This window comes from Salmo salar, chromosome 12 (assembly GCF_965601325.2).
Source record: "Salmo salar chromosome 12, fSalSal1, whole genome shotgun sequence".
Lineage (NCBI taxonomy): Eukaryota > Metazoa > Chordata > Actinopteri > Salmoniformes > Salmonidae > Salmo > Salmo salar.
In genome coordinates this window covers 13510592-13536189 of record NC_138302.1, presented here as the reverse complement: position 1 = coordinate 13536189, position 25598 = coordinate 13510592, and the positions used below count along the sequence as shown (strand labels likewise).

At 45.3% G+C, this 25598-nt stretch overlaps 1 protein-coding gene across 2 annotated transcripts; it reads left to right on the top strand.

The window, feature by feature from the left end:
* The first annotated feature begins 369 nt into the window (after positions 1-369).
* LOC106564221 (protein GPR108) lies at positions 370-25598 on the top strand. 2 transcript variants are annotated; one of them, XR_014379604.1, is made up of 19 exons: positions 370-648; positions 1316-1426; positions 1516-1567; positions 4694-4778; positions 4895-4974; positions 9984-10174; positions 10336-10398; positions 10609-10710; positions 10868-11001; positions 14180-14255; positions 14452-14525; positions 15932-16049; positions 17845-17975; positions 21031-21074; positions 21296-21345; positions 21508-21591; positions 21729-21850; positions 21947-24104; positions 24217-25598. XR_014379604.1 is itself a non-coding variant. In XM_082958599.1 (18 exons), the coding sequence occupies exons 1-18, from the start codon at positions 562-564 to the stop codon at positions 22020-22022; spliced, it is 1680 nt and encodes a 559-aa protein (XP_082814725.1). In that variant the 5' UTR covers positions 370-561; the 3' UTR covers positions 22023-25598. The 2 variants fall into 2 exon arrangements, 1 of the variants encoding a protein (XP_082814725.1); XM_082958599.1 differs by having other exon boundaries at positions 21947-25598.

Sequence of the window (25598 nt, the reverse complement as noted above, 5' to 3'; positions counted from 1 at the left end):
GGCATTGAGTAATGATGAGAGAGATATAGTCTCTAGAGAAGTTTAAACCAGGTGATGTCATTGCATATGTGGGAGGTGGAACAACATGGTTGGTTAAGGCATACTGAGCAGGGCTAGAGGCTCTACAGTGAAATAAGACAGTAATCACTAACCAGGACAGTAATGAACAAGGCATATTAGCCAAGTGATCGTATGGATCCAGTGAGTGGTTGGACTGACTTATTTTAGTCTAACCCTGACTGATGCATTGAGAACAAACATTTACAACAGTAGTTATTTCTCGAGAAACGACATTCAGTCTTTGGAGAAGACTGTTTAAACCTTAGCTAGTGTTTTCTCTTGTCCTACACCCTCCCTCCGCCTGGGAGCACCGTAGCAGAGTGATCACGGGTCACTCTGGTGACGTGTAAGTAGCAATGATACCAGGAAGTGTGAACTAGGGAAGCAAAATAGTTTTGGTAAATTGATTATTTTCACTCGTTATCAAGGAATATAATTTATTCTGTAGTGAATAGGTGTATACTCTAGTTGTGTAACATATTACCAGCCGTCTAGCTAGCCATGGGACGACATGGGCGCGTTGGTTTAGCGGTGTTTGTACTCGTGCTGGTCTTTTGCGAAGCAAGAAGACACAAACTCGCTCTAAAGGTAAAATAACACCAATCTTGCTTTAACGTTACTTCATACACTGTGTTCTCAGGTAGTGTGGACTTATAGCCAATAACATGCGAAATTGAGATAGCGGTAGCAAAGTTCCACAAATGTAACTTCTTCAAAATGCATCGCGCTAGCTAACTTTGTTTTGCCTTTTTCAGCCATAGCTAAGCTAGCTAGCTAACGTGTAGCGCTTTTATAGCACCTACGTCAGGGGATTTCTGCAACTTTGTTTGCTAACTACTACTAATCACTTAACTTAGTCAGCCAACTAAATAGTTTGTTAACTAGGCAACCTTTTAATGTGTCTGTGATTTTTACACTTGACTGTCATAGAAACGTTGCAGCTAAACAACTAGAAAAAGGTTAGTTAGCTAGCTGTCTAACGTTACATCAGCTGAGATGTTAAAGCATTCAGATAACTAAGTTAGCGAGATACACTATCTACAACTTCAGTGTTTTCATGATCCATTTTTCACATTGATATTTGTCATACTTGGATAACAAATGCCACCTCTCTCCCTCCTCCTTTCTCACCTCGTCAACCCCCCCAAAACTCTCTTCGCCCCCCCCAAAACTCTCTTCCTCCAACCCGTCTCTCCCCCATCCCTCCCACTCTCCCCTCCCTCCATCTCTCTCTCTCCCTCCACCTCTCTTTCAGAATGACACTAGATTTGTGGTTCATCTCAACACCTTTGGTTTCTTTGCCAACGGAACTCTGGACGTCAACGTTCTCTCCCTGAGACTGCCTGAGGACAACAGCAAGCACCCTGTAAGAACAACTGGCGTGTGTACAGCTTGCTCTCTGGCTGTATTGTCTCCAGTTAGTGAATTGTGTCATTGTTTTCTCTCTCCATATAGGTGGGATTCAGTCTCTCCAAGTCTCGTGTTAATGGAGTGCTGTCCTACACAGTGAGTAGATCTCATCAAACCAAATCACTTTTGCAACTGTTCCGTTATCTGAAATGAATGCACACTCTGGAACGCCCCGCCAGCCAATCAAAATCGACTATTCAACAATACCATGGTATAGGTATTACTATCAGTAGATAAGGAGGTGAGGTATAGGTTTCCATTGTGAGACATTAGGTGTTTCTCTAAATGCAATCTACCGTGCCCGAGCACTGGAGGGTCGGAACATGAGTCCAAATCAAAGTGAAACGGAGCGTGAAGGGCACTTTTCAGGTGTGTACTCCGTTTGTTCCATATTTTTGTTCATATTTTCAAATATCAAAATATCACGCGTCAATGGAAAGTATGAACAGACATATGAAACAACCCAAGAAAAAAACTACAGTAAAAAAAGTATAAAAATGATTTGATCTGAAGCAAATGTTGCCTATTCACATCTCATATGTTCCCTGAATACAATATTTTGTCTTGATAAGTTAATAAATGTGTTCATTTTGCCATGTTTACCGGCCCACAATACCCACTGTAGTGAGCATAGAACGCAAGCCCATAGTAATTCAATAGGGCTAACATTAACTGGCTAGCTACTACTGTTAGCTAGCAAGCTACCCACAAAGAATTGAATCTACCTTGCTTAACATTAGTTTTAGGTCATTTTTGCCTGTTAAAACCTCTCTAGGGTAGCGTCCCACCTGCGGGACACACTCCCAACAGCCAGTGAAATAGCAGGGCGGCAAATTCAAAACAGCATAAATCTCATTCAAATTTCTCAAACATAGAACTATTATATCCCATTTTAAAGATACACTTCTCGTTAATCCAACCACATTGTCTGATTTCAAAAAGGCTTTATGGCGAAAGCAAAACATTAGATTATGTTAGGATAGCACCTACACAAAAAAAAATGCCATTTTCCAAGCAAGGGGAGGTGTCACAAAAACCAGAAATACAGCTAAAATTAAGCACTAATCTTTGACGATCTTCATCAGATGACACTCATCGGACATCATGTTACACAATACATGTATGTTTTGTTCGATCAAGTTCATATTTATATCCAAAAACCCCATTTTACATTGGCGTGTAATGTTCAGAAATGTATTGCTTCCCAAAACTTCCGGTGAATGAGCACATCAATTTACAGAAATACTCATCATAAACGTTGATAAAATAAACAACTCTTATTTAAAGCATTACAGATAAACTTCTCCTTAATGCAACCGCTGTGTTAGATTTCAAAAAACTTTACAGCGAAAACACACTTTACAATAATCTGAGTACAGCATTCAGACACGAAACCAAACCCGCCATTTTGTGGCGTCAACAAATCTCAGAAATAACAGTATAAATATTCCATTACCTTTGATGATCTTCATCAGAAGGCACTCACAGGAATCCCAGGTCCACAATAAATGTTGTTTTGTTCGATAAAGTCCATAATTTATGTCCAAATACCTCCTTTTTGTTTGCGCGTTCGGTCGAGTACTCCAAATGATGGAAGAGCGTGGGAAAATGGCATGACGAAAAGTCAAAAAAAGTTATATTTACATTCGTAGAAACATGTCAAACGATGTATAGCGTCAATCTTTAGGGTGTTTTTAACATAAATCTTCCATAATATTCCAACCGGACGATAACAATGACTTCAAAAAACAAACGGAACGCAGCTACCTCTCACGTGAACGCGCGCCAGTTAACTCATGTCTTTTTTTCAGTAATCAACTTCCAGGTCATGTTATTCTCCCTCTATAAACAGTAGAATCGTGAAGCAACGTTCTAAAGACTGTTGACATTAGTGGAAGCTGTAGGAAGTGCAAAATGAACCCTAAGTTACTGTATGTTAGATAGGGAACCACTTGAAAAAACTACAAGCCTCAGATTTCCCACTTCCTGGTTGGATTTTCCTCAGGTTTTTGCCTGCCATATGAGTTCTGTTATACTCACAGACAACATTCAAACAGTTTTAGAAACTTCAGAGTGTTTTCTATCCAAATCTACTACTATTGTGCATATCCTACCTTCTGAGCCTGAGTAGCAAGAAGTTTACTCTGGGCACGCTTTCATCCGGACATCAAAATACTGCCCCCTACCCCAAAGAAGTTAAACTATCTGTTTAACTACATTATTACGATTCACATATAGCTAGCTGATAATTATGAAGTAAAACGTTTGCTTTGTGTATATCTTGTTTGGTCTCCATTGTTGCCATTGTCCTGGCTGGAAGAAGGTTCAGTGAACAGTGAGGTGAAGCGTGAGGTAATACACTAGGGGGAGTGAAAGTGCTGCTCAAATGTACTTGTTTTTTGTGTTCTCCACACTCGTTTTCACAAGAACGTCCTCGGAGAATGCACTTGGAGCGTGAGTGTGGAGCAAGGTAGTATGCATATTGAGAAACTCCCATTGTTTTACTGTCAGTACATATACTAGGTAATACATTGTTTTAGTACCGTTTCATATGATACTACCAAAAAAGATTATGCCCTATGATCTAAAAAAGGTGCTTGGTCCTGTTATAAAATTATTATAAAGTTGTGTTTTATAAATTTGGTGAAAAGTTTTAAGCAACAGCAACTAGTCTCTTATATGCGCCAGTCCAACAATGTCCACTTCACTTTCATGCGCATATCACAGTTGGCAGCTGTAATCCGCCAGTCTCATCCCCTACCTGACCTCGCTCACCTGCTTCTCTCCGTCAGCTCTTCCTGCTCATCTATTCCTCCATCAGTTTGTAGCCATGACGGCGAGTGGGGGATGCAGACCCTGATCAGTCTTCTGCTCTTACACTTGTACATTCGATACATTGGAGGAGAGTGAGCAAAGTTGGTTATCATTTAATCCCTGGTACAACCAAGAGCACACAGGCCACGCCAGTCTGATTTTGATATCATTTCCCAAACCATGTCGCGGGGCGTTTTAAACTATTTCCCCGGGTCGCTTATTGTTTTGAAAACAAACAACGTTGTTCAGTCATGTTACCTAGCAACCTGGTAACTTAACGTTAGGTCTAGGCAAATTTGATTGGCACAGGAAGAAAGGAAAAGGGTCTGCTGTTCTTGAGATAGGTAGGATTCATATAGGCCTAATGTAATGTTTCTAAAAGGTTGTGTAGTAATGTTTGTTCTCCTGGCGGAGGAAACGGAGGTGTGTCCGCTCAGCAAACAAAGCAGTGTCGAGCCCCTCTTCCTCTTCCTCATTGACACCAACAACCTCAGGTACGGTTTTCTGTCTGTGGGTGAGAGAGATCAAATCAGCTGGGTTTTTTGTGCCTAGTGAATACGTGTGTGTGTGTGTGTGTCAAAAACTGTGTGTGTTCTCCTCTCTTCTGTAGAGTCAATGTGAAGTCTTATGGAGACCAGGACAGTGTTTTGACCCAGCTGAAGACAGACAAGACACTCACTAAAGACTCAGGTCAGCACTATATACCTCCCTTCAATAAAACGCAGTACGTTAGCAGTGGCGTAGTGCAGTCCCCCCGGGGGGGGGGGGTTGTTGCCATGGTGCAGAGAACTATCGTTTTAAAGCTAGTCTCATGGCTATTTTGCGCATGTCAAAAATGAAATAAATATATTTATTTATATGTATTTGCAGTTTAATGAGGGGAAATAAGTATTTGACCCCTCTGCAAAACATGACTTAGTACTTGGTGGCAAAACCCTTGTTGGCAATCACAGAGGTCAGACGTTTCTTGTAGTTGGCCACCAGGTTTGCACACATCTCAGGAGGGATTTTGTCCCAGTCCTCTTTGCAGATCTTCTCCAAGTCATTAAGGTTTCGAGGCTGACGTTTGGCAACTCGAACCTTCAGCTCCCTCCACAGATTTTCTATGGGATTAAGGTCTGGAGACTGGCTAGGCCACTCCAGGACCTTAATGTGCTTCTTCTTGAGCCACTCCTTTGTTGCCTTGGCCGTGTGTTTTGGGTCGTTGTCATGCTGGAATACCCATCCACGACCCATTTTCAATGCCCTTGTTGAGGGAAGGAGGTTCTCACCCAAGATTTGACGGTACATGGCCCCGTCCATTGTCCCTTTGATGCGGTGATGTTGTCCTGTCCCCTTAGCAGAAAAACACCCCTAAAGCATAATGTTTCCACCTCCATGTTTGATGGTGGGGATGGTATTCTTGGGGTCATAGGCAGCATTCCTCCTCCTCCAAACACGGCGAGTTGAGTTGATGCCAAAGAGCTCAATTTTGGTCTCATCTGACCACAACACTTTCACCCAGTTGTCCTCTGCCAATGAACATCTGAATGGTTCAAACTTCAGACGGGCATGTATATGTATTCTTGAGCGGGGGGACCTTGCGGGCGCTGCAGGATTTCAGTCCTTCATGGCGTAGTGTGTTACCAATTGTTTTCTTGGTGACTATGGTCCCAGCTGCCTTGAAATCATTGTAGTTCTGGGCTGATTCCTCACCGTTCTCATGATCATTGCAACTCCACGAGGTGAGATCTTGCATGGAGCCCCAGGCCGAGGGATATTGACAGTTCTTTTGTTTCTTCCATTTGCGAATAATCGCACCAAATGTTGTCACCTTCTCACCAAGCTGCTTGGCGATGGTCTTGTAGCCCATTCCAGCCTTGTGTAGGTCTACAATCTTGTCCCTGACGTCCTTGGAGAGCTTTTTGGTCTTGGCCATGGTGGAGAGTTTGGAATCTGATTGATTGCTTCTGTGGACAGGTGTCTTTTATACAGGTAACAAACTGAGATTAGAGTGTGCTCCTAATCTCAGCTCGTTACCTGTATAAAAGACACCTGGGAGCCAGAAATATTTCTGATTGAGAGGGGGTCAAATACTTATTTCTCTCATTAAAATGCAAATCAATTTATAACATTTTTGACATGCGTTTTTCTGGATTTTTTTGGTTATTCTGTCTCTCACTGTTCAAATAAACCTACCATTAAAATTATAGACTGATCATTTCTTTGTAATTGTGCAAACATACAAAATCAGCAGGGGATCAAATACTTTTTTCTCTCACTGTAGCTGCCCTGCTCATTCCTGATTCATTTAAGATTTTAGACTAATCTGACGGAGTTGACTAAATCTCTGGACAAATCTTTTAGCAATCAATTTTGAGAGAAATATCCTTTAGGGTTATTGCAAGAAACTACATACAATATTTTGTCAGTTAATATTCATTATTGCAAGTTTTTGGAATTTTAAACATTTTATTGGGAGCGTTTGAAGTTGGGATCCTTTGCGCCAAAAAAGAGCATTCCCAGGAATAGAACCAAAATGGAAATGAATAATATTGAAAGTATTAGGAAAATTCCCAAAGCAAATGTTTTCCCTTATAAAATTTCTCAATCAAATTTTTTTACAACTATAAAAATTCAGTTTGTCTCGACTTTCAAGAATCCATGAGTTGATTTCATGCTGTTCTACACATTTTGCCATAAATAATGATTGAAGGAAAGACTTATGTGTTTGTATGCTGTCTGGGGGGCCTGAACTCTAGGGGGACCTCAACCCAAAAAGTACTTCAGAGTAGTGTTGTCGTTATATAACCTGAATACAGAGTAGTGTTGTCTCTATATGTGACCTGACTACAGAGTAGTGTTGTCTCTATATGTGACCTGACTACAGAGTAGTGTTGTCTTTATATGTGACCTGACTACAGAGTAGTGTTGTCTTTATATGTGACCTGACTACAGAGTAGTGTTGTCTTTATATGTGACCTGACTACAGAGTAGTGTTGTCTTTATGTGACCTGACTACAGAGTAGTGTTGTCTTTATGTGACCTGACTACAGAGTAGTGTTGTCTCTATATGTGACCTGACTACAGAGTAGTGTTGTCTCTATATGTGACCTGACTACAGAGTAGTGTTGTCTCTATATGTGACCTGACTACAGAGTAGTGTTGTCTCTATATATAACCTGAATACAGAGTAGTGTTGTCTCTATATATAACCTGACTACAGAGTAGTGTTGTCTCTATATGTGACCTGACTACAGAGTAGTGTTGTCTCTATATGTGACCTGACTACAGAGTAGTGTTGTCTCTATATGTGACCTGAATACAGAGTAGTGTTGTCTCTATATGTGACCTGACTACAGAGTAGTGTTGTCTCTATATGTGACCTGACTACAGAGTAGTGTTGTCTCTATATGTGACCTGACTACAGAGTAGTGTTGTCTCTATATGTGACCTGACTACAGAGTAGTGTTGTCTCTATATGTGACCTGACTACAGAGTAGTGTTGTCTCTATATGTGACCTGACTACAGAGTAGTGTTGTCTCTATATATAACCTGAATACAGAGTAGTGTTGTCTCTATATATAACCTGACTACAGAGTAGTGTTGTCTTTATGTGACCTGACTACAGAGTAGTGTTGTCTCTATATGTGACCTGACTACAGAGTAGTGTTGTCTCTATATATAACCTGAATACAGAGTAGTGTTGTCTCTATATATAACCTGACTACAGAGTAGTGTTGTCTCTATATGTGACCTGACTACAGAGTAGTGTTGTCTCTATATGTAACCTGACTACAGAGTAGTGTTGTCTATATGTGACCTGACTACAGAGTAGTGTTGTCTATATGTGACCTGACTACAGAGTAGTGTTGTCTATATGTGACCTGACTACAGAGTAGTGTTGTCTTTATGTAACCTGACTACAGAGTAGTGTTGTCTTTATGTAACCTGACTACAGAGTAGTGTTGTCTTTATGTAACCTGACTACAGAGTAGTGTTGTCTTTATGTAACCTGACTACAGAGTAGTGTTGTCTTTATGTAACCTGACTACAGAGTAGTGTTGTCTCTATATATAACCTGAATACAGAGTAGTGTTGTCTCTATATATAACCTGAATACAGAGTAGTGTTGTCTTTATGTGACCTGACTACAGAGTAGTGTTGTCTCTATATGTGACCTGACTACAGAGTAGTGTTGTCTCTATATGTGACCTGACTACATAGTAGTGTTGTCTCTTTATGTGACCTGACTACAGAGTAGTGTTGTCTTTATGTGACCTGACTACAGAGTAGTGTTGTCTTTATGTGACCTGACTACAGAGTAGTGTTGTCTTTATGTGACCTGACTACAGAGTAGTGTTGTCTTTATGTGACCTGACTACAGAGTAGTGTTGTCTTTATGTGACCTGACTACAGAGTAGTGTTGTCTTTATGTGACCTGACTACAGAGTAGTGTTGTCTTTATGTGACCTGACTACAGAGTAGTGTTGTCTTTATATGACCTGACTACAGAGTAGTGTTGTCTCTATGTAACCTGAATACAGAGTAGTGTTGTCTTTATGTGTGACCTGACTACAGAGTAGTGTTGTCTTTATGTGACCTGACTACAGAGTAGTTTTGTCTCTATGTAACCTGAATACAGAGTAGTGTTGTCTTTATGTGTGACCTGACTACAGAGTAGTGTTGTCTCTATGTAACCTGAATACAGAGTAGTGTTGTCTTTATGTAACCTGACTACAGAGTAGTGTTGTCTCTATATATAACCTGACTACAGAGTAGTGTTGTCTTTATGTAACCTGACTACAGAGTAGTGTTGTCTTTATGTGACCTGACTACAGAGTAGTGTTGTCTTTATATGACCTGACTACAGAGTAGTGTTGTCTCTATGTAACCTGAATACAGAGTAGTGTTGTCTTTATGTGTGACCTGACTACAGAGTAGTGTTGTCTTTATGTGACCTGACTACAGAGTAGTTTTGTCTCTATGTAACCTGAATACAGAGTAGTGTTGTCTTTATGTGTGACCTGACTACAGAGTAGTGTTGTCTCTATGTAACCTGAATACAGAGTAGTGTTGTCTTTATGTAACCTGACTACAGAGTAGTGTTGTCTCTATATATAACCTGACTACAGAGTAGTGTTGTCTCTATATATAACCTGAATACAGAGTAGTGTTGTCTCTATATATAACCTGACTACAGAGTAGTGTTGTCTCTATATGTGACCTGACTACAGAGTAGTGTTGTCTCTATATATAACCTGAATACAGAGTAGTGTTGTCTCTATATATAACCTGACTACAGAGTAGTGTTGTCTCTATATATAACCTGAATACAGAGTAGTGTTGTCTCTATATATAACCTGACTACAGAGTAGTGTTGTCTTTATGTAACCTGACTACAGAGTAGTGTTGTCTCTATATGTGACCTGACTACAGAGTAGTGTTGTCTTTATGTAACCTGACTACAGAGTAGTGTTGTCTCTATATGTGACCTGACTACAGAGTAGTGTTGTCTCTATATATAACCTGACTACAGAGTAGTGTTGTCTCTATATGTGACCTGAATACAGAGTAGTGTTGTCTTTATGTAACCTGACTACAGAGTAGTGTTGTCTTTATGTGACCTGACTACAGAGTATAAAGGTTAGTTTATTCACGTTGCAGCCATCATCATCATCATCATTATGTGCGGTCTTCTGATTGGCTGTGTGTTCAGGTTCCAGGAGTAGAAGAGCGGTTCCCAATGACTCTGAGGACTTCAATGTGACAGTACAGAAGAGTAATGTGGAGGAAGAGAAGAAAGCTGCAGGGCAGAAAGATGCAGTGCTGGAAGAGGGGACGAAGGAGGAAGAGAAGGAAGTGAAGGCGGAGTTGGACAAAATGGAGACTAAAAAACCTACCAAGCAGGTGTGTCTCTCTCTGTGTGTGTGTGTCTCTCTCTTTCTCTCGCTCTCTCTCTTTCTCTCTGTGTGTGTGTGTGTGTGTGTGTGTGTGTGTGTGTGTCTCTCTCTCTCTCTCTCTCTCTGTGTGTGTCTGTGTGTGTAACTTCTGACTGTATGTTTCTCCAGGTGGGGCGGATCAACGGGCTGACTCTGGATGTGCAGAAAATCAACGGCTCCTACAGCTTCAGCGTGAGTCCACTAACCTTTACACAACCTTTACACAATGTTTAAATACCTTCAAACATCTTCCGCAAAACCTTAGAACAACCTTTTTACAGACAATGTCAAATAATTCTCCAACCATTACCACAGCTTTTAGTCTTCCACACATTGTTCAACCTTCACACTGCTGGGTGTTTATTTGAGTGACAGCTGACTGTGGCCCCTCCCTCTCCACAGTTCCACATGGTGATTGGCCAGTTGGATGAGGGCCTGTACAACCTCAACTTCCACTACTGTGAGAACATTCTGCCGGGCACCAACCGCCCCTACACTCTCAATGTGAGTGGTGTTCTGGATTACCTTGTTAGTGTTTACATTTCTTAGCGTTTTCTGATTACGTGTGTGTGTGTGTGTGTGTGTGTGTGTGTGTGTGTGTGTGTGTGTGTGTGTGTGTGTGTGTGTGTGTGTGTGTGTGTGTGTGTGTGTGTCCGTCCAGGTGGAGGTGACGGAGAAGAACCCAGGAGGTTACCTGTCAGCAGCAGAGATCCCTCTCCCTCGTCTCTACATCTTCATGGCTGGAGTCTTCTTCATTATAGCCATGGTCTGGGTTTACACACTGCTGAAGCACAGGTACACACACACACACGGCGGCATGCTACGACACCGACATGCATTTCTTTATCCTTGTCAGATAGGCTACTGTGTCTGCTAAACGGGGGCGGCAGGTAGCTTCAAGGTTAGAGCGTTTTGGCCACTTACCGAAAGGTTGCTTTTGGCCCATTTGCTCCAGGGGTGCTGGACAATGGTCTCCCTGGCCGTGACCCCACTCCCTGCGGGTGTGTCGGGGGGGGGGAGTCGGGATATGAAGAAACACATTGCCATTACACTCTTGTAGAAGAAACGCCCACAAGTAAATACAACCACATTGTTAAATTATAGGAGTAACTTTGGTTACTAAAACATTCTTCCTCACCTCAAGTTCAACTGTCAGTCTGGAGCGCTGGTGCACGCCGCCTTCATATCATAGGCCTCGCACGCCGCCTTCATATCATAGGCCTCGCACGCCGCCTTCATATCATAGGCCTCGCACGCCGCCTTCATATCATAGACCTCGCACGCCGCCTTCATATCATAGGCCTCGCACGCCGCCTTCATATCATAGGCCTCGCACGCCGCCTTCATATCATAGGCCTCGCACGCCGCCTTCATATCATAGGCCTGCAGTATAGGAGGCTAGTAGCCACAACAAACCTTGTTCAAAAGTTGTAAACTTTATTAGGGTAATATCAAAAGTCAAGCCATTGTTTAATAGGGAAAATACGAGCAGGATTATTATATTGTGGCAAACACAACATTAGTTGGAACTTAATTTGGCCAAAGAAAATGGCTCAACAGAATGAAACAAAACTCTTGCGAATATGGTTTAAACCTTCACAAAAGTTTGTAACAGGCTATATTGCAGCAATTACCAAGAAAGGCTAGTGCCTACTGTATCCAACACATAGGAGCAATAGGCTAATGATATTTATTTTACAACATAAATATATAATAGGCCTACAGTAGTAACACTAATGATGAAACAAATTGTTATAAATATGAAAAAAATACATACATTAAAGTTTCAAGATTACATCCGACCTGAATAGCGAGTTGCACAGTAAACTTATTTATATGGAGGACATTACCCTTGTAGGCTGTTCTCTATAGACCTACTCTCTACTCTTCTTGTAGGCTGTTCTCTATAGACCTACTCTCTACTCTTCTTGTAGGCTGTTCTCTATAGACCTACTCTACTCTTCTTGTAGGCTGTTCTCTATAGACCTACTCTCTACTCTTCTTGTAGGCTGTTCTCTATAGACCTACTCTCTACTCTTCTTGTAGGCTGTTCTCAATAGACCTACTCTACTCTTCTTGTAGGCTGTTCTCTATAGACCTACTCTCTACTCTTCTTGTAGGCTGTTCTCTATAGACCTACTCTACTCTTCTTGTAGGCTGTTCTCTATAGACCTACTCTCTACTCTTCTTGTAGGCTGTTCTCTATAGACCTACTCTACTCTTCTTGTAGGCTGTTCTCTATAGGCCTACTCTCTACTCTTCTTGTAGGCTGTTCTCTATAGACCTACTCTACTCTTCTTGTAGGCTGTTCTCTATAGACCTACTCTACTCTTCTTGTAGGCTGTTCTCTATAGACCTACTCTACTCTTCTTGTAGGCTGTTCTCTATAGACCTACTCTCTACTCTTCTTGTAGGCTGTTCTCTATAGACCTACTCTCTACTCTTCTTGTAGGCTGTTCTCTATAGACCTACTCTACTCTTCTTGTAGGCTGTTCTCTATAGACCTACTCTACTCTTCTTGTAGGCTGTTCTCTATAGACCTACTCTCTACTCTTCTTGTAGGCTGTTCTCTATAGACCTACTCTCTACTCTTCTTGTAGGCTGTTCTCTATAGGCCTACTCTTCTTGTAGGCTGTTCACTATAGGCCTAGTATCTACTCTTCTCCTAGTCTGTTCACTCTAGGCCTAGTATCTACTCTTCTCCTAGTCTGTTCACTCTAGGCCTAGTATCTACTCTTCTCCTAGGCTGTTCTCTATAGACCTACTCTCTACTCTTCTTGTAGGCTGTTCTCTATAGACCTACTCTCTACTCTTCTTGTAGGCTGTTCTCTATAGGCCTACCCTTCTTGTAGACTGTTCTCTATAGGCCTACTCTTCTTGTAGGCTGTTCTCTATAGGCCTACCCTTCTTGTAGGCTGTTCTCTATAGGCCTACTCTTCATGTAGGCTGTTCACTCTAGGCTTAGTGTCTACTGTTCGTTTTACTGCAATGAAAGAGGCCTCTATCTTCACAATCAACAGTAGTCTAGGCGCTCTCTCTGTCTGTCTCTGTCTCTCAGCAGCTCATAAGGCAGTGAGAGAAGGCTATGGTGCTGCAGGGTGTATGATGGGCAGCCCTGGACAATTTAGCCGGCTACAATTTTATTTTGATCGGATGTTAATTAATACATTTATCAGCCGGAAACCCTGTAGCAGACATTGTTCTGGGTCTACACACTGATGAAGCACCGGTACACATAGGAACGCTCCCAGTAAACAGTTTATAACCCATCTGATCCTCGGCTATTCTCTCCTCTCTCTTGATCTCTCTTCCTCTGCTATCCTCTCCCTTCTCTCTCTGGTTCTCTCTTCCTCTGCTATCCTCTCTCTGGTTCTCTCTTCCTCTGCTATCCTCTCTCTGGTTCTCTCTTCCTCTGCTATCCTCTCCCTTCTCTCTCTGGTTCTCTCTTCCTCTGCTATCCTCTCCCTTCTCTCTCTGGTTCTCTCTGGTTCTCTCTTCCTCTCTCCCTCTTCTCCTCTGCTATCCTCTCTCTGGTTCTCTCTTCCTCTCTCCCTCTTCTCCTCTGCTATCCTCTCCCTTCTCTCTCTGGTTCTCTCTTCCTCTCTCTGGTTCTCTCTTCCTCTGCTATCCTCTCCCTTCTCTCTCTGGTTCTCTCTTCCTCTCTCCCTCTTCTCCTCTGCTATCCTCTCTCTGGTTCTCTCTGGTTCTCTCTTCCTCTTCTCCTCTGCTATCCTCTCCCTTCTCTCTCTGGTTCTCTCTTCCTCTGCTATCCTCTCCCTTCTCTCTCTGGTTCTCTCTTCCTCTGCTATCCTCTCCCTTCTCTCTCTGGTTCTCTCTTCCTCTCTCCCTCTTCTCCTCTGCTATCCTCTCTCTGGTTCTCTCTGGTTCTCTCTTCCTCTCTCCCTCTTCTCCTCTGCTATCCTCTCCCTTCTCTCTCTGGTTCTCTCTTCCACTCCTTTCTCCTCTCCTGTAGGTACAGTGTGTTTAAGATCCACTGGCTGATGGCAGCTCTGGCCTTCACCAAGTCCATCTCCCTGGTCTTCCACAGTGTGAGTACAACAGACGCACATGTAGACACACATGTAGACACACACATCCATACTGACCTCCACACACACAGAGAAACCCACACACATGGACCTCCACATACATCCTCCACCTAACCGACCCCAATAAATTATAATTGCCTTCTGATGTAAAATGGAATATCCTATAAAATGTTGATCTTTCTCTCCTCTCTCTCAGATCAACTACCACTTCATCAACACAGAGGGACACCCCATAGAAGGATGGGCTGTCATGTACTACATTACTCACCTGTCAGTCTGACTTCTATTTCATTCTGGGTGATATTTCTGGAGGGGGGAATGATACATCTGTGTGTATATAAAATGGGTGTGTGTCATAGTGTATGTATAATATCACATTTATTGGTCACATACACGTGTTTAGCAGATGTTATTGGTCACATACACGTGTTTAGCAGATGTTACTGGTCACGTACACATGGTTAGCAGATGTTACTGGTCACGTACACGTGTTTAGCAGATGTTACTGGTCACGTACACGTGTTTAGCAGATGTTACTGGTCACGTACACGTGTTTAGCAGATGTTACTGGTCACGTACACGTGTTTAGCAGATGTTACTGGTCACGTACACGTGTTTAGCAGATGTTACTGGTCACGTACACGTGTTTAGCAGATGTTACTGGTCACGTACACGTGTTTAGCAGATGTTACTGGTCACGTACACGTGTTTAGCAGATGTTACTGGTCACGTACACGTGTTTAGCAGATGTTACTGGTCACGTACACGTGTTTAGCAGATGTTACTGGTCACGTACACGTGTTTAGCAGATGTTACTGGTCACGTACACGTGTTTAGCAGATGTTACTGGTCACGTACACGTGTTTAGCAGATGTTACTGGTCACGTACACGTGTTTAGCAGATGTTACTGGTCACGTACACGTGTTTAGCAGATGTTACTGGTCACGTACACGTGTTTAGCAGATGTTACTGGTCACGTACACGTGTTTAGCAGATGTTACTGGTCACGTACACGTGTTTAGCAGATGTTACTGGTCACGTACACGTGTTTAGCAGATGTTACTGGTCACGTACACGTGGTTAGCAGATGTTACTGGTCACGTACACGTGGTTAGCAGATGTTACTGGTCACGTACACGTGGTTAGCAGATGTTACTGGTCACGTACACGTGGTTAGCAGATGTTACTGGTCACGTACACGTGGTTAGCAGATGTTATTGCAGGTGTAGCGAAATGCTTGTGTTCCTTGCTCCAACAGTGCAGTAGTATCTAACAATACACAACAATATACACATCTAAAAGTAAAGTAATGGAATTTATAAGTATTAGGACGAGTGATGTCGGAGTGGCATTGGCTAAAATGCAGTATATACATATGAAATGACTAAAGCAGTTTTGATGTGTATGTTTCTGATCAGTGTGTGCGTTTTGATATGTGTGTCTTACGTTTGTGTGTGCTGTGCGTGATAACGTGTGTGCTGTGCGTGATAACGTGTGTGCTGTGCGTGATAACGTGTGTGCTGTGCGTGATAACGTGTGTGCTGTGCGTGATAACGTGTGTGCTGTGCGTGATAACGTGTGTGCTGTGCGTGATAACGTGTGTGCTGTGCGTGATAACGTGTGTGCTGTGCGTGATAACGTGTGTGCTGTGCGTGATAACGTGTGTGCTGTGCAGGTTGAAGGGGGCTCTGCTGTTCATCACTCTGGCGTTGATTGGTACTGGCTGGGCCTTCGTTAAATACATCCTGTCAGACAAGGAGAAGAAGATCTTCATGATCGTCATCCCTCTACAGGTACACCTGGGGGGGGGGGTTATATTGTCATCCCTCTACAGGTACACCTGGGGGGGGGGTTATATCATCATCCCTCTACAGGTACACCTGGGGGGGGGTTATATCATCATCCCTCTACAGGTACACCTGGGGGGGGGGTTATATCATCATCCCTCTACAGGTACACCTGGGGGGGGGTTATATCATCATCCCTCTACAGGTACACCTGGGGGGGGGGTTATATCATCATCCCTCTACAGGTACACCTGGGGGAGAGGGTTATATCATCATCCCTCTACAGGTACACCTGGGGGGGGTTATATCATCATCCCTCTTCAGGTACACCTGGGGGGGTTATATCATCATCCCTCTACAGGTACACCTGGGGGGGGGGTTATATCATCATCCCTCTACAGGTACACCTGGGGGGGGTTATATCATCATCCCTCTACAGGTACACCTGGGGGGGGGGGGGGGTGGTTGTTATCATCATCCCTCTACAGGTACACCTGGGGGGGGGGGGGGGGGTGGTTGTTATCATCATCCCTCTACAGGTACACCTGGGGGGGGTTATATCATCATCCCTCTTCAGGTACACCTGGGGGGGTTATATCATCATCCCTCTACAGGTACACCTGGGGGGGGGTTATATCATCATCCCTCTACAGGTACACCTGGGGGGGGTTATATCATCATCCCTCTACAGGTACACCTGGGGGGGGGGGGGGGGGTGGTTGTTATCATCATCCCTCTACAGGTACACCTGGGGGGGGGGGTTATATCATCATCCCTCTACAGGTACACCTGGGGGGGGTTATATCATCATCCCTCTACAGGTACACCTGGGGGGGGGGGGGGGGGTGGTTGTTATCATCATCCCTCTACAGGTACACCTGGGGGGGGGGGTTATATCATCATCCCTCTACAGGTACACCTGGGGGGGGGGGGTTATATCATCATCCCTCTACAGGTACACCTGGGGGGGGGGGGGTTATATCATCATCCCTCTACAGGTACACCTGGGGGGGGGGGTTATATCATCATCCCTCTACAGGTACACCTGGGGGGGGGTTATATCATCATCCCTCTACAGGTATACCTGGGGGGGGGGGTTATATCATCGTCCCTCTACAGGTACACCTGGGGGGGGGGGGGGTATATCATCATCCCTCTACAAGTACACCTGGGGGGGGGGGTATATCATCATCCCTCTACAGGTACACCTGGGGGGGGAGGGGGTTATCATCATCCCTCTACAGGTACACCGGGGGGGGGGGGGGGGGTATATCATCATCCCTCTACAAGTACACCTGGGGGGGGGGTATATCATCATCCCTCTACAAGTACACCTGGGGGGGGGTATATCATTATCCCTCTACAGGTACACCTGGGGGGGGGGGTTATATCATCATCCCTCTACAGGTACACCTGGGGGGGGGGGGGTGTATCATCATCCCTCTACAAGTACACCTGGGGGGGGGGTATATCATCATCCCTCTACAGGTACACCTGGGGGGGGGGGGGTTATATCATCATCCCTCTACAGGTACACCTGGGGGGGGGGGTATATCATCATCCCTCTACAGGTACACCTGGGGGGGGGGGGTATATCATCATCCCTCTACAGGTACACCTGGGGGGGGTTATATCATCATCCCTCTACAGGTACAACTGGGGGGGGGGGGTGCGGAAGTGACAGTCTCGTTAACCAATGATCTGACAGAGATAGATTTAGTGATGTATTCTTCTTAATCTCTGGCAAACTTCCACCAGTTTGACTCTCTCTCTCTCTCTTCCCCCCCACCCCCTCTCCCAGGTTCTGGCCAACGTAGCCTACATCATAATAGAGTCTACAGAGGAGGGCTCTAGTGAGTACGCCCTGTGGAAGGAGGTTCTGTTCCTGGTTGACCTCATCTGCTGTGGAGCTATCCTCTTCCCTGTTATATGGTCAGTGTACTGTTAGGAGGAGGTGTTGTTGCTGGTTGACCTCATCCTCTTCCCTGTTATATGGTCAGTATACTGTTAGGAGGAGGTGTTGTTCCTGGTTGACCTCATCCTCTTCCCTGTTATATGGTCAGTGTACTGTTAGGAGGAGGTGTTGTTGCTGGTTGACCTCATCCTCTTCCCTGTTATATGGTCAGTATACTGTTAGGAGGAGGTGTTGTTGCTGGTTGACCTCATCCTCTTCCCTGTTATATGGTCAGTATACTGTTAGGAGGAGGTGTTGTTGCTGGTTGACCTCATCCTCTTCCCTGTTATATGGTCAGTATACTGTTAGGAGGAGGTGTTGTTGCTGGTTGACCTCATCCTCTTCCCTGTTATATGGTCAGTGTACTGTTAGGAGGAGGTGTTGTTGCTGGTTGACCTCATCCTCTTCCCTGTTATATGGTCAGTATACTGTTAGGAGGAGGTGTTGTTGCTGGTTGACCTCATCCTCTTCCCTGTTATATGGTCAGTGTACTGTTAGGAGGAGGTGTTGTTGCTGGTTGACCTCATCCTCTTCCCTGTTATATGGTCAGTATACTGTTAGGAGGAGGTGTTGTTCCTGGTTGACCTCATCCTCTTCCCTGTTATATGGTCAGTATACTGTTAGGAGGAGGTGTTGTTGCTGGTTGACCTCATCCTCTTCCCTGTTATATGGTCAGTATACTGTTAGGAGGAGGTGTTGTTCCTGGTTGACCTCATCCTCTTCCCTGTTATATGGTCAGTGTACTGTTAGGAGGTGGTGTTGTTCCTGGTTGACCTCATCCTCTTCCCTGTTATATGGTCAGTGTACTGTTAGGAGGAGGTGTTGTTGCTGGTTGACCTCATCCTCTTCCCTGTTATATGGTCAGTATACTGTTAGGAGGAGGTGTTGTTGCTGGTTGACCTCATCCTCTTCCCTGTTATATGGTCAGTATACTGTTAGGAGGAGGTGTTGTTGCTGGTTGACCTCATCCTCTTCCCTGTTATATGGTCAGTATACTGTTAGGAGGAGGTGTTGTTCCTGGTTGACCTCATCCTCTTCCCTGTTATATGGTCAGTGTACTGTTAGGAGGTGGTGTTGTTCCTGGTTGACCTCATCCTCTTCCCTGTTATATGGTCAGTGTACTGTTAGGAGGAGGTGTTGTTCCTGGTTGACCTCATCCTCTTCCCTGTTATATGGTCAGTATACTGTTAGGAGGTGGTGTTGTTCCTGGTTGACCTCATCCTCTTCCCTGTTATATGGTCAGTGTACTGTTAGGAGGAGGTGTTGTTGCTGGTTGACCTCATCCTCTTCCCTGTTATATGGTCAGTGTACTGTTAGGAGGAGGTGTTGTTGCTGGTTGACCTCATCCTCTTCCCTGTTATATGGTCAGTATACTGTTAGGAGGAGGTGTTGTTCCTGGTTGACCTCATCCTCTTCCCTGTTATATGGTCAGTGTACTGTTAGGAGGAGGTGTTGTTGCTGGTTGACCTCATCCTCTTCCCTGTTATATGGTCAGTATACTGTTAGGAGGAGGTGTTGTTGCTGGTTGACCTCATCCTCTTCCCTGTTATATGGTCAGTATACTGTTAGGAGGAGGTGTTGTTGCTGGTTGACCTCATCCTCTTCCCTGTTATATGGTCAGTATACTGTTAGGAGGAGGTGTTGTTGCTGGTTGACCTCATCCTCTTCCCTGTTATATGGTCAGTATTAGGGTTTAATGTTAGTTTCAGCTGGCTGTGAAGTTTGCTCCAGGCTGCCTCCTGGGTGTAAGCTGGATGCTCTGTTGAAAGCCGATGGCGAAGTCGACTCAAACAGAGTGGCGTATGTCAAGCGGGTGGCGTATGTCAAGCGGGTGGCGTATGTCAAGCGGGTGGCGTATGTCAAGCGGGTGGCGTATGTCAAGCGGGTGGCGTATGTCAAGCGGGTGGCGTATGTCAAGCGGGTGGCGTATGTCAAGCGGGTGGCGTATGTCAAGCGGGTGGCGTATGTCAAGCGGGTGGCGTGTCGACTCGGGATTCAGATGCTGAAGTGTTTCATCTGCTTTCCCATAGACAGCTACTTAGATCAGAGCAAAATGTATTTGTCACATGCGCCGAATACAAGTGTAGACCTTACCGTGAAATGCTTACTTACAAGCCCTTAACCAACAGTGCAGTTCAAGAAGAGCTAAGAAAACATGTACCAAGTAGACTAAAATAAAAGGTTATAATAAAAAGTAACGAGGTTATATACAGGGGGCACCGGTACCGAGTCAGTGTGCGGGGGTACAGGCGAGTAGCAGCAGTGTACAAAATGGAGGGGGGGTGTCGGTGACAATTTGATTAATTATTCAGCAGTCTTATGGCTTGGGTGTAGAAGCTGTTGAGGAGCCTTTTGGTCCTAGACTTGGCGCTCCGGTACCGCTTGCTGTGCGGTAGCAGAGAAAACAGTCTATAACTTGGGTGACTAGAACATTCTAACATGAATTTTATGTCAAAGACAATGCAGCTGCCTTGTTGGAGAATATTACTGTTGGGTTTGAGAAGGGGGCTCCTTCCTCCTGACTGGTCATCAGAGGAGAATATTACTGTTGGGTTTGAGAAGGGGGCTCCTTCCTCCTGACTGGCCATCAGAGGAGAATATTACTGTTGGGTTTGAGAAGGGGGCTCCTTCCTCCTGACAGGTCATCAGAGGAGAATATTACTGTTGGGTTTGAGAAGGGGGCTCCTTCCTCCTGACTGGTCATCAGAGGAGAATATTACTGTTGGGTTTGAGAAGGGGGCTCCTTCCTCCTGACGGGTCATCAGAGGAGAATATTACTGTTGGGTTTGAGAAGGGGGCTCCTTCCTCCTGATGGGCCATCAGAGGAGAATATTACTGTTGGGTTTGAGAAGGGGGCTCCTTCCTCCTGACGGGTCATCAGAGGAGAATATTACTGTTGGGTTTGAGAAGGGGGCTCCTTCCTCCTGACGGGCCATCAGAGGAGAATATTACTGTTGGGTTTGAGAAGGGGGCTCCTTCCTCCTGACGGGCCATCAGAGGATAATGTGTGTGTGTGTTTGTTTGTGTTTGCAGGTCTATCCGTCACCTACAAGAGGCTTCCAGCACTGATGGGAAAGGTGAGCCATCTACAGGGAGGGATACATTTCATGGACAGTTAGCAGTGGTTAATAACTATAGCTTAGTCAAATATAGTTTGAACCTTGTAGTTGGTGCTGAGTTCCCCTGTAGTTCCCCTGTAGTAATACTGCAGTTCCCCTGTAGTAATACTGCAGTTCCCCTGTAGTAATACTGTCGTTCCCCTGTAGTAATACTGTCTGCCTCTCTTTGTTTCCCTCAGTGGCCATGAACCTGGAGAAACTCAAGCTATTCAGACATTACTATGTCATGGTGAGGAGACCTGTGTCTGTCTGTCTCTCTCTTCCTCGTAGATATTTTGAATTCTAACTTATTTTTCTGTGAACGTTCTGAAAAATGTCAGGATGGGTAATCTCTCTCCTTCTCTCTCCCTCCCTCCATCTCTCCCTCTTCCATCCCTCCCTCCATCTGTAGATAGTGTGTTATGTCTACTTCACGAGGATCATAGCCATCCTGCTGAAGGTGACGGTGCCTTTCCAGTGGCAGTGGTGTTACGAGGTGAGTCACCGTCACTGTCCACTTCTGATGATGTCACACTGTGAAACTCTGACACTGGTGATAGCCATTCATTCCTTCATTGTTTTTCGAGATTGTCTGCATGTTTTATTTTCCCTCTTTACCCCTCCCTCCTGTAGTTCCTAGTGGAGGTGTCTACTCTGATCTTCTTTGTGTTGACGGGGTATAAGTTCCGCCCGGCTTCCAACAACCCCTACCTCCAGCTGCCCCTGGATGAGGAGGACGTGGAGATGGATGAAGTGTAAGAGACGCTGTTGTTTTTTTGTGAGGTAGCATCTGGGGATGTTTAAAAATGTGATGTGTTCAGTATTAAACTAACCCTCTCTTCTCTCTGCAGGGTGACGGAGTCCGGTATGTTGGAGGGCATCTCTAAAGTCAAGAAGACGTCTAATGGTCGAGAGCTCCAGAAATAGTCTACCTTGTGAGAGTGTGTGTGTTTGGCAAGAGGGGGGTGTTCTAAACACCCATAACCCCTCGGCGTTGGAGAGAAACGGGGACTGAAACGGACCAAGACACACCCTTTACCCCCCCCCCCCCCCCCCAAACACTCCTCGATCTGAAACTGTTACTAAAGCAACCACCGCCTCGCTATGCAACAAGACAAACGATGACAGACTTTAGTTGTCGTTGGACCTTCTCTCTCTCTCTCTCTCTCGTTAATCTGGAGACTTTCTGGAGGCTCTGCACCCCTGCCTGGTGTCATAATGGTTCATTCCAGGGAGAACTCTTCCACCCCCCCTCATCGATGGATGAATAGAACGGTCTGGGATAGAATGGACCTCTCTCTCTCTCCCTTTCCTTCTCTCCTTTTCGTCTCTCTGGAGAACGGAGGAAGCGAGACTCCAAAGATGATCATTTTCCAGATGTGTGATTGGTATATTTTATATTCAGAGTATCTTGTTCTGTTTTAATGTGTCCCAACTGGCACCCTATTCTTGATGTAGTGCGCTACACAGGGTGTGGTTTGGAACCCTGTTCCTGATGTAGTGCGCTACACAGGGTGTGGTTAGGAACCCTGTCCCTGATGTAGTGCGCTACACAGGGTGTGGTTTGGAACCCTGTTCCTGATGTAGTGCGCTACACAGGGTGTGGTTTGGAACCCTGTCCCTGATGTAGTGCGCTACACAGGGTGTGGTTTGGAACCCTGTTGCTGATGTAGTGCGCTACACAGGGTGTGGTTTGGAACCCTGTCCCTGATGTAGTGCGCTACACAGGGTGTGGTTAGGAACCCTGTCCCTGATGTAGTGCGCTACACAGGGTGTGGTTTGGAACCCTGTTCCTGATGTAGTGCGCTACACAGGGTGTGGTTAGGAACCCTGTTCCTGATGTAGTGCGCTACACCGGGTGTGGTTTGGAACCCTGTCCCTGATGTAGTGCGCTACACCGGGTGTGGTTTGGAACCCTGTTCCTGATGTAGTGCGCAGCCTCTGTCTATTTAAGTGGTACTTCTGTTCTGTTGGACTACTATGGCTGTATTTTGATGTGTGTTTCTTTCATTTGGAGATGCAGTTTGAGACGTCTGTCTGTCGAACAGGGGTTATCCAACCTTCCTCTGAAGGTGCTGGTATGGGTGCAGGCTTTTGCGCCGGCCCTGCAGTAAAACACCTGTTTCAACTAATCATTTTTTTATAGTTGATTTAATTATAGTTAAGTCAAATTCTAGTTATCAATAAAGAACAGCTGATTCAACTGATTAATTAGTCATAGTCATCAATAATGACTTTATTAGTGGAATCTGATGTGTTGCACCCACCGTGGCCCTGACAGGTTCTGACTGTCTCACCCCTGGACCAGAGAACAGACACCCACCGTGGCCCTGACAGGTTCTGACTGTCTCACCCCTGGACCAGAGGACAGACACCCACCGTGGCCCTGACAGGTTCTGACTGTCCCACCCCTGGACCAGAGAACAGACACCCACCGTGGCCCTGACAGGTTCTGACTGTCCCACCCCTGGACCAGAGAACAGACACCCACCGTGGCCCTGACAGGTTCTGACTGTCTCACCCCTGGACCAGAGGACAGACACCCACCGTGGCCCTGACAGGTTCTGACTGTCCCACCCCTGGACCAGAGAACAGACACCCACCGTGGCCCTGACAGGTTCTGACTGTCTCACCCCTGGACCAGAGGACAGACACCCACCGTGGCCCTGACAGGTTCTGACTGTCCCACCCCTGGACCAGAGGACAGACACCCACCGTGGCCCTGACAGGTTCTGACTGTCCCACCCCTGGACCAGAGAACAGACACCCACCGTGGCTCTGACAGGTTCTGACTGTCTCACCCCTGGACCAGAGAACAGACACCCACCGTGGCCCTGACAGGTTCTGACTGTCTCACCCCTGGACCAGAGGACAGACACCCACCGTGGCCCTGACAGGTTCTGACTGTCTCACCCCTGGACCAGAGAACAGACACCCACCGTGGCTCTGACAGGTTCTGACTGTCCCACCCCTGGACCAGAGAACAGACACCCACCGTGGCCCTGACAGGTTCTGACTGTCTCACCCCTGGACCAGAGGACAGACACCCACCGTGGCCCTGACAGGTTCTGACTGTCTCACCCCTGGACCAGAGGACAGACACCCACCGTGGCCCTGACAGGTTCTGACTGTCCCACCCCTGGACCAGAGGACAGACACCCACCGTGGCCCTGACAGGTTCTGACTGTCCCACCCCTGGACCAGAGAACAGACACCCACCGTGGCTCTGACAGGTTCTGACTGTCTCACCCCTGGACCAGAGAACAGACACCCACCGTGGCCCTGACAGGTTCTGACTGTCTCACCCCTGGACCAGAGGACAGACACCCACCGTGGCCCTGACAGGTTCTGACTGTCCCACCCCCAGTGAAAGCAGCATCTATGTGGGTATTTGGGGGAAGTTATCAGAACCCTGGTCAGGATAGTGACAGGTCCACCGTTCAATCAATCTTCATCATTTGATTTGCATCTCCATATCGTCTGTTCTGTTCTTGTTAATATAGATGATTCACATGTTTGAATGTATATCAAGATATTGTTTATTTCACTTTTCTTTAATCCTGGTTCCATCTCAGCACACCTGATTCCATCAATCATCCAATCATCAAGCCCTTTTGATAAGTTGATTGAGGTGTGTTAGGCTGGCACAAAACCCTGCACAGTCTGGGTTTCCAGGACTGGGATTTTGACTTTGTGTTTGTCAGAATCATAGACTGGGGATGAATTTTTATTTTGTTTCTCAGATTTTCATGGAATGCTTTTTACTGAGCGGCTGATGTTTGTATTTAGTCTATTTTTGGTTTTACTGTGTTGTTACTATTGACATTATTTAACAGATCACGAGTTTGTAAATATTGATATTGACGAAAGACTGAGAGGATGGTTTTATTATCGTTGGTGGCAACATAAGCAGTACATAGCACCTTCGTAAGCAGTGCATGAGGGCTTCATAGGTAAATGCATCATCTTGATTTTATTCCAATATGACATGTACCGACCCAATCGCAACAACCCCCACACCCTTCCAGCAGGTATTTGAAACTATCCAATCCTTACAGACCCAAACAGACCTGTTGATCTGGGATTGGGCTATGGATCCTCCACAGGGATGACGTAGGCCCTTAAGTATTGCTTATGAAGTAGCCTCTAAGTAGGTTTCCTGCTCCAACTCTAAAGATCTGATCAGACATGGACTGTACATCAGTGGAGTTGTTGCTCATAGCAACATGTCAAAAGTATACCTAATTTACATCCCAAATGGCACCCTATCCCCTATATAGTGCTCTTCATTTGACCATAGCCCTATGGGTTGAACCCTATCCCTTAAGTAGTGCACTATAAAGGGGAAAGGATGCCATTTGTGGCACAGAGGGAGGAGTTGAATGGATCTGTTCCAGGGTTTGTTGTGCGTCTGTTTTAAACTAAAACCTGCTAACCAACGATGTAATGTCTAACAGTATGACGGATGTCACATGGTTAAATAAAGCTGACCTTTGGAACATG

What these genes read in the sequence shown, in the direction of transcription:
- LOC106564221 (XM_082958599.1), top strand. Translation starts at nt 562, where the DNA reads ATGGGACGACATGGGCGCGTTGGTTTAGCGGTGTTTGTACTCGTGCTG. An exon ending in GACACTCACTAAAGACTCAG is followed by an intron (nt 4,975 to 9,983) that starts GTCAGCACTATA and finishes CTGTGTGTTCAG; the next exon opens with GTTCCAGGAGTAGAAGAGCG. An exon ending in CTAAAAAACCTACCAAGCAG is followed by an intron (nt 10,175 to 10,335) that starts GTGTGTCTCTCT and finishes ATGTTTCTCCAG; the next exon opens with GTGGGGCGGATCAACGGGCT.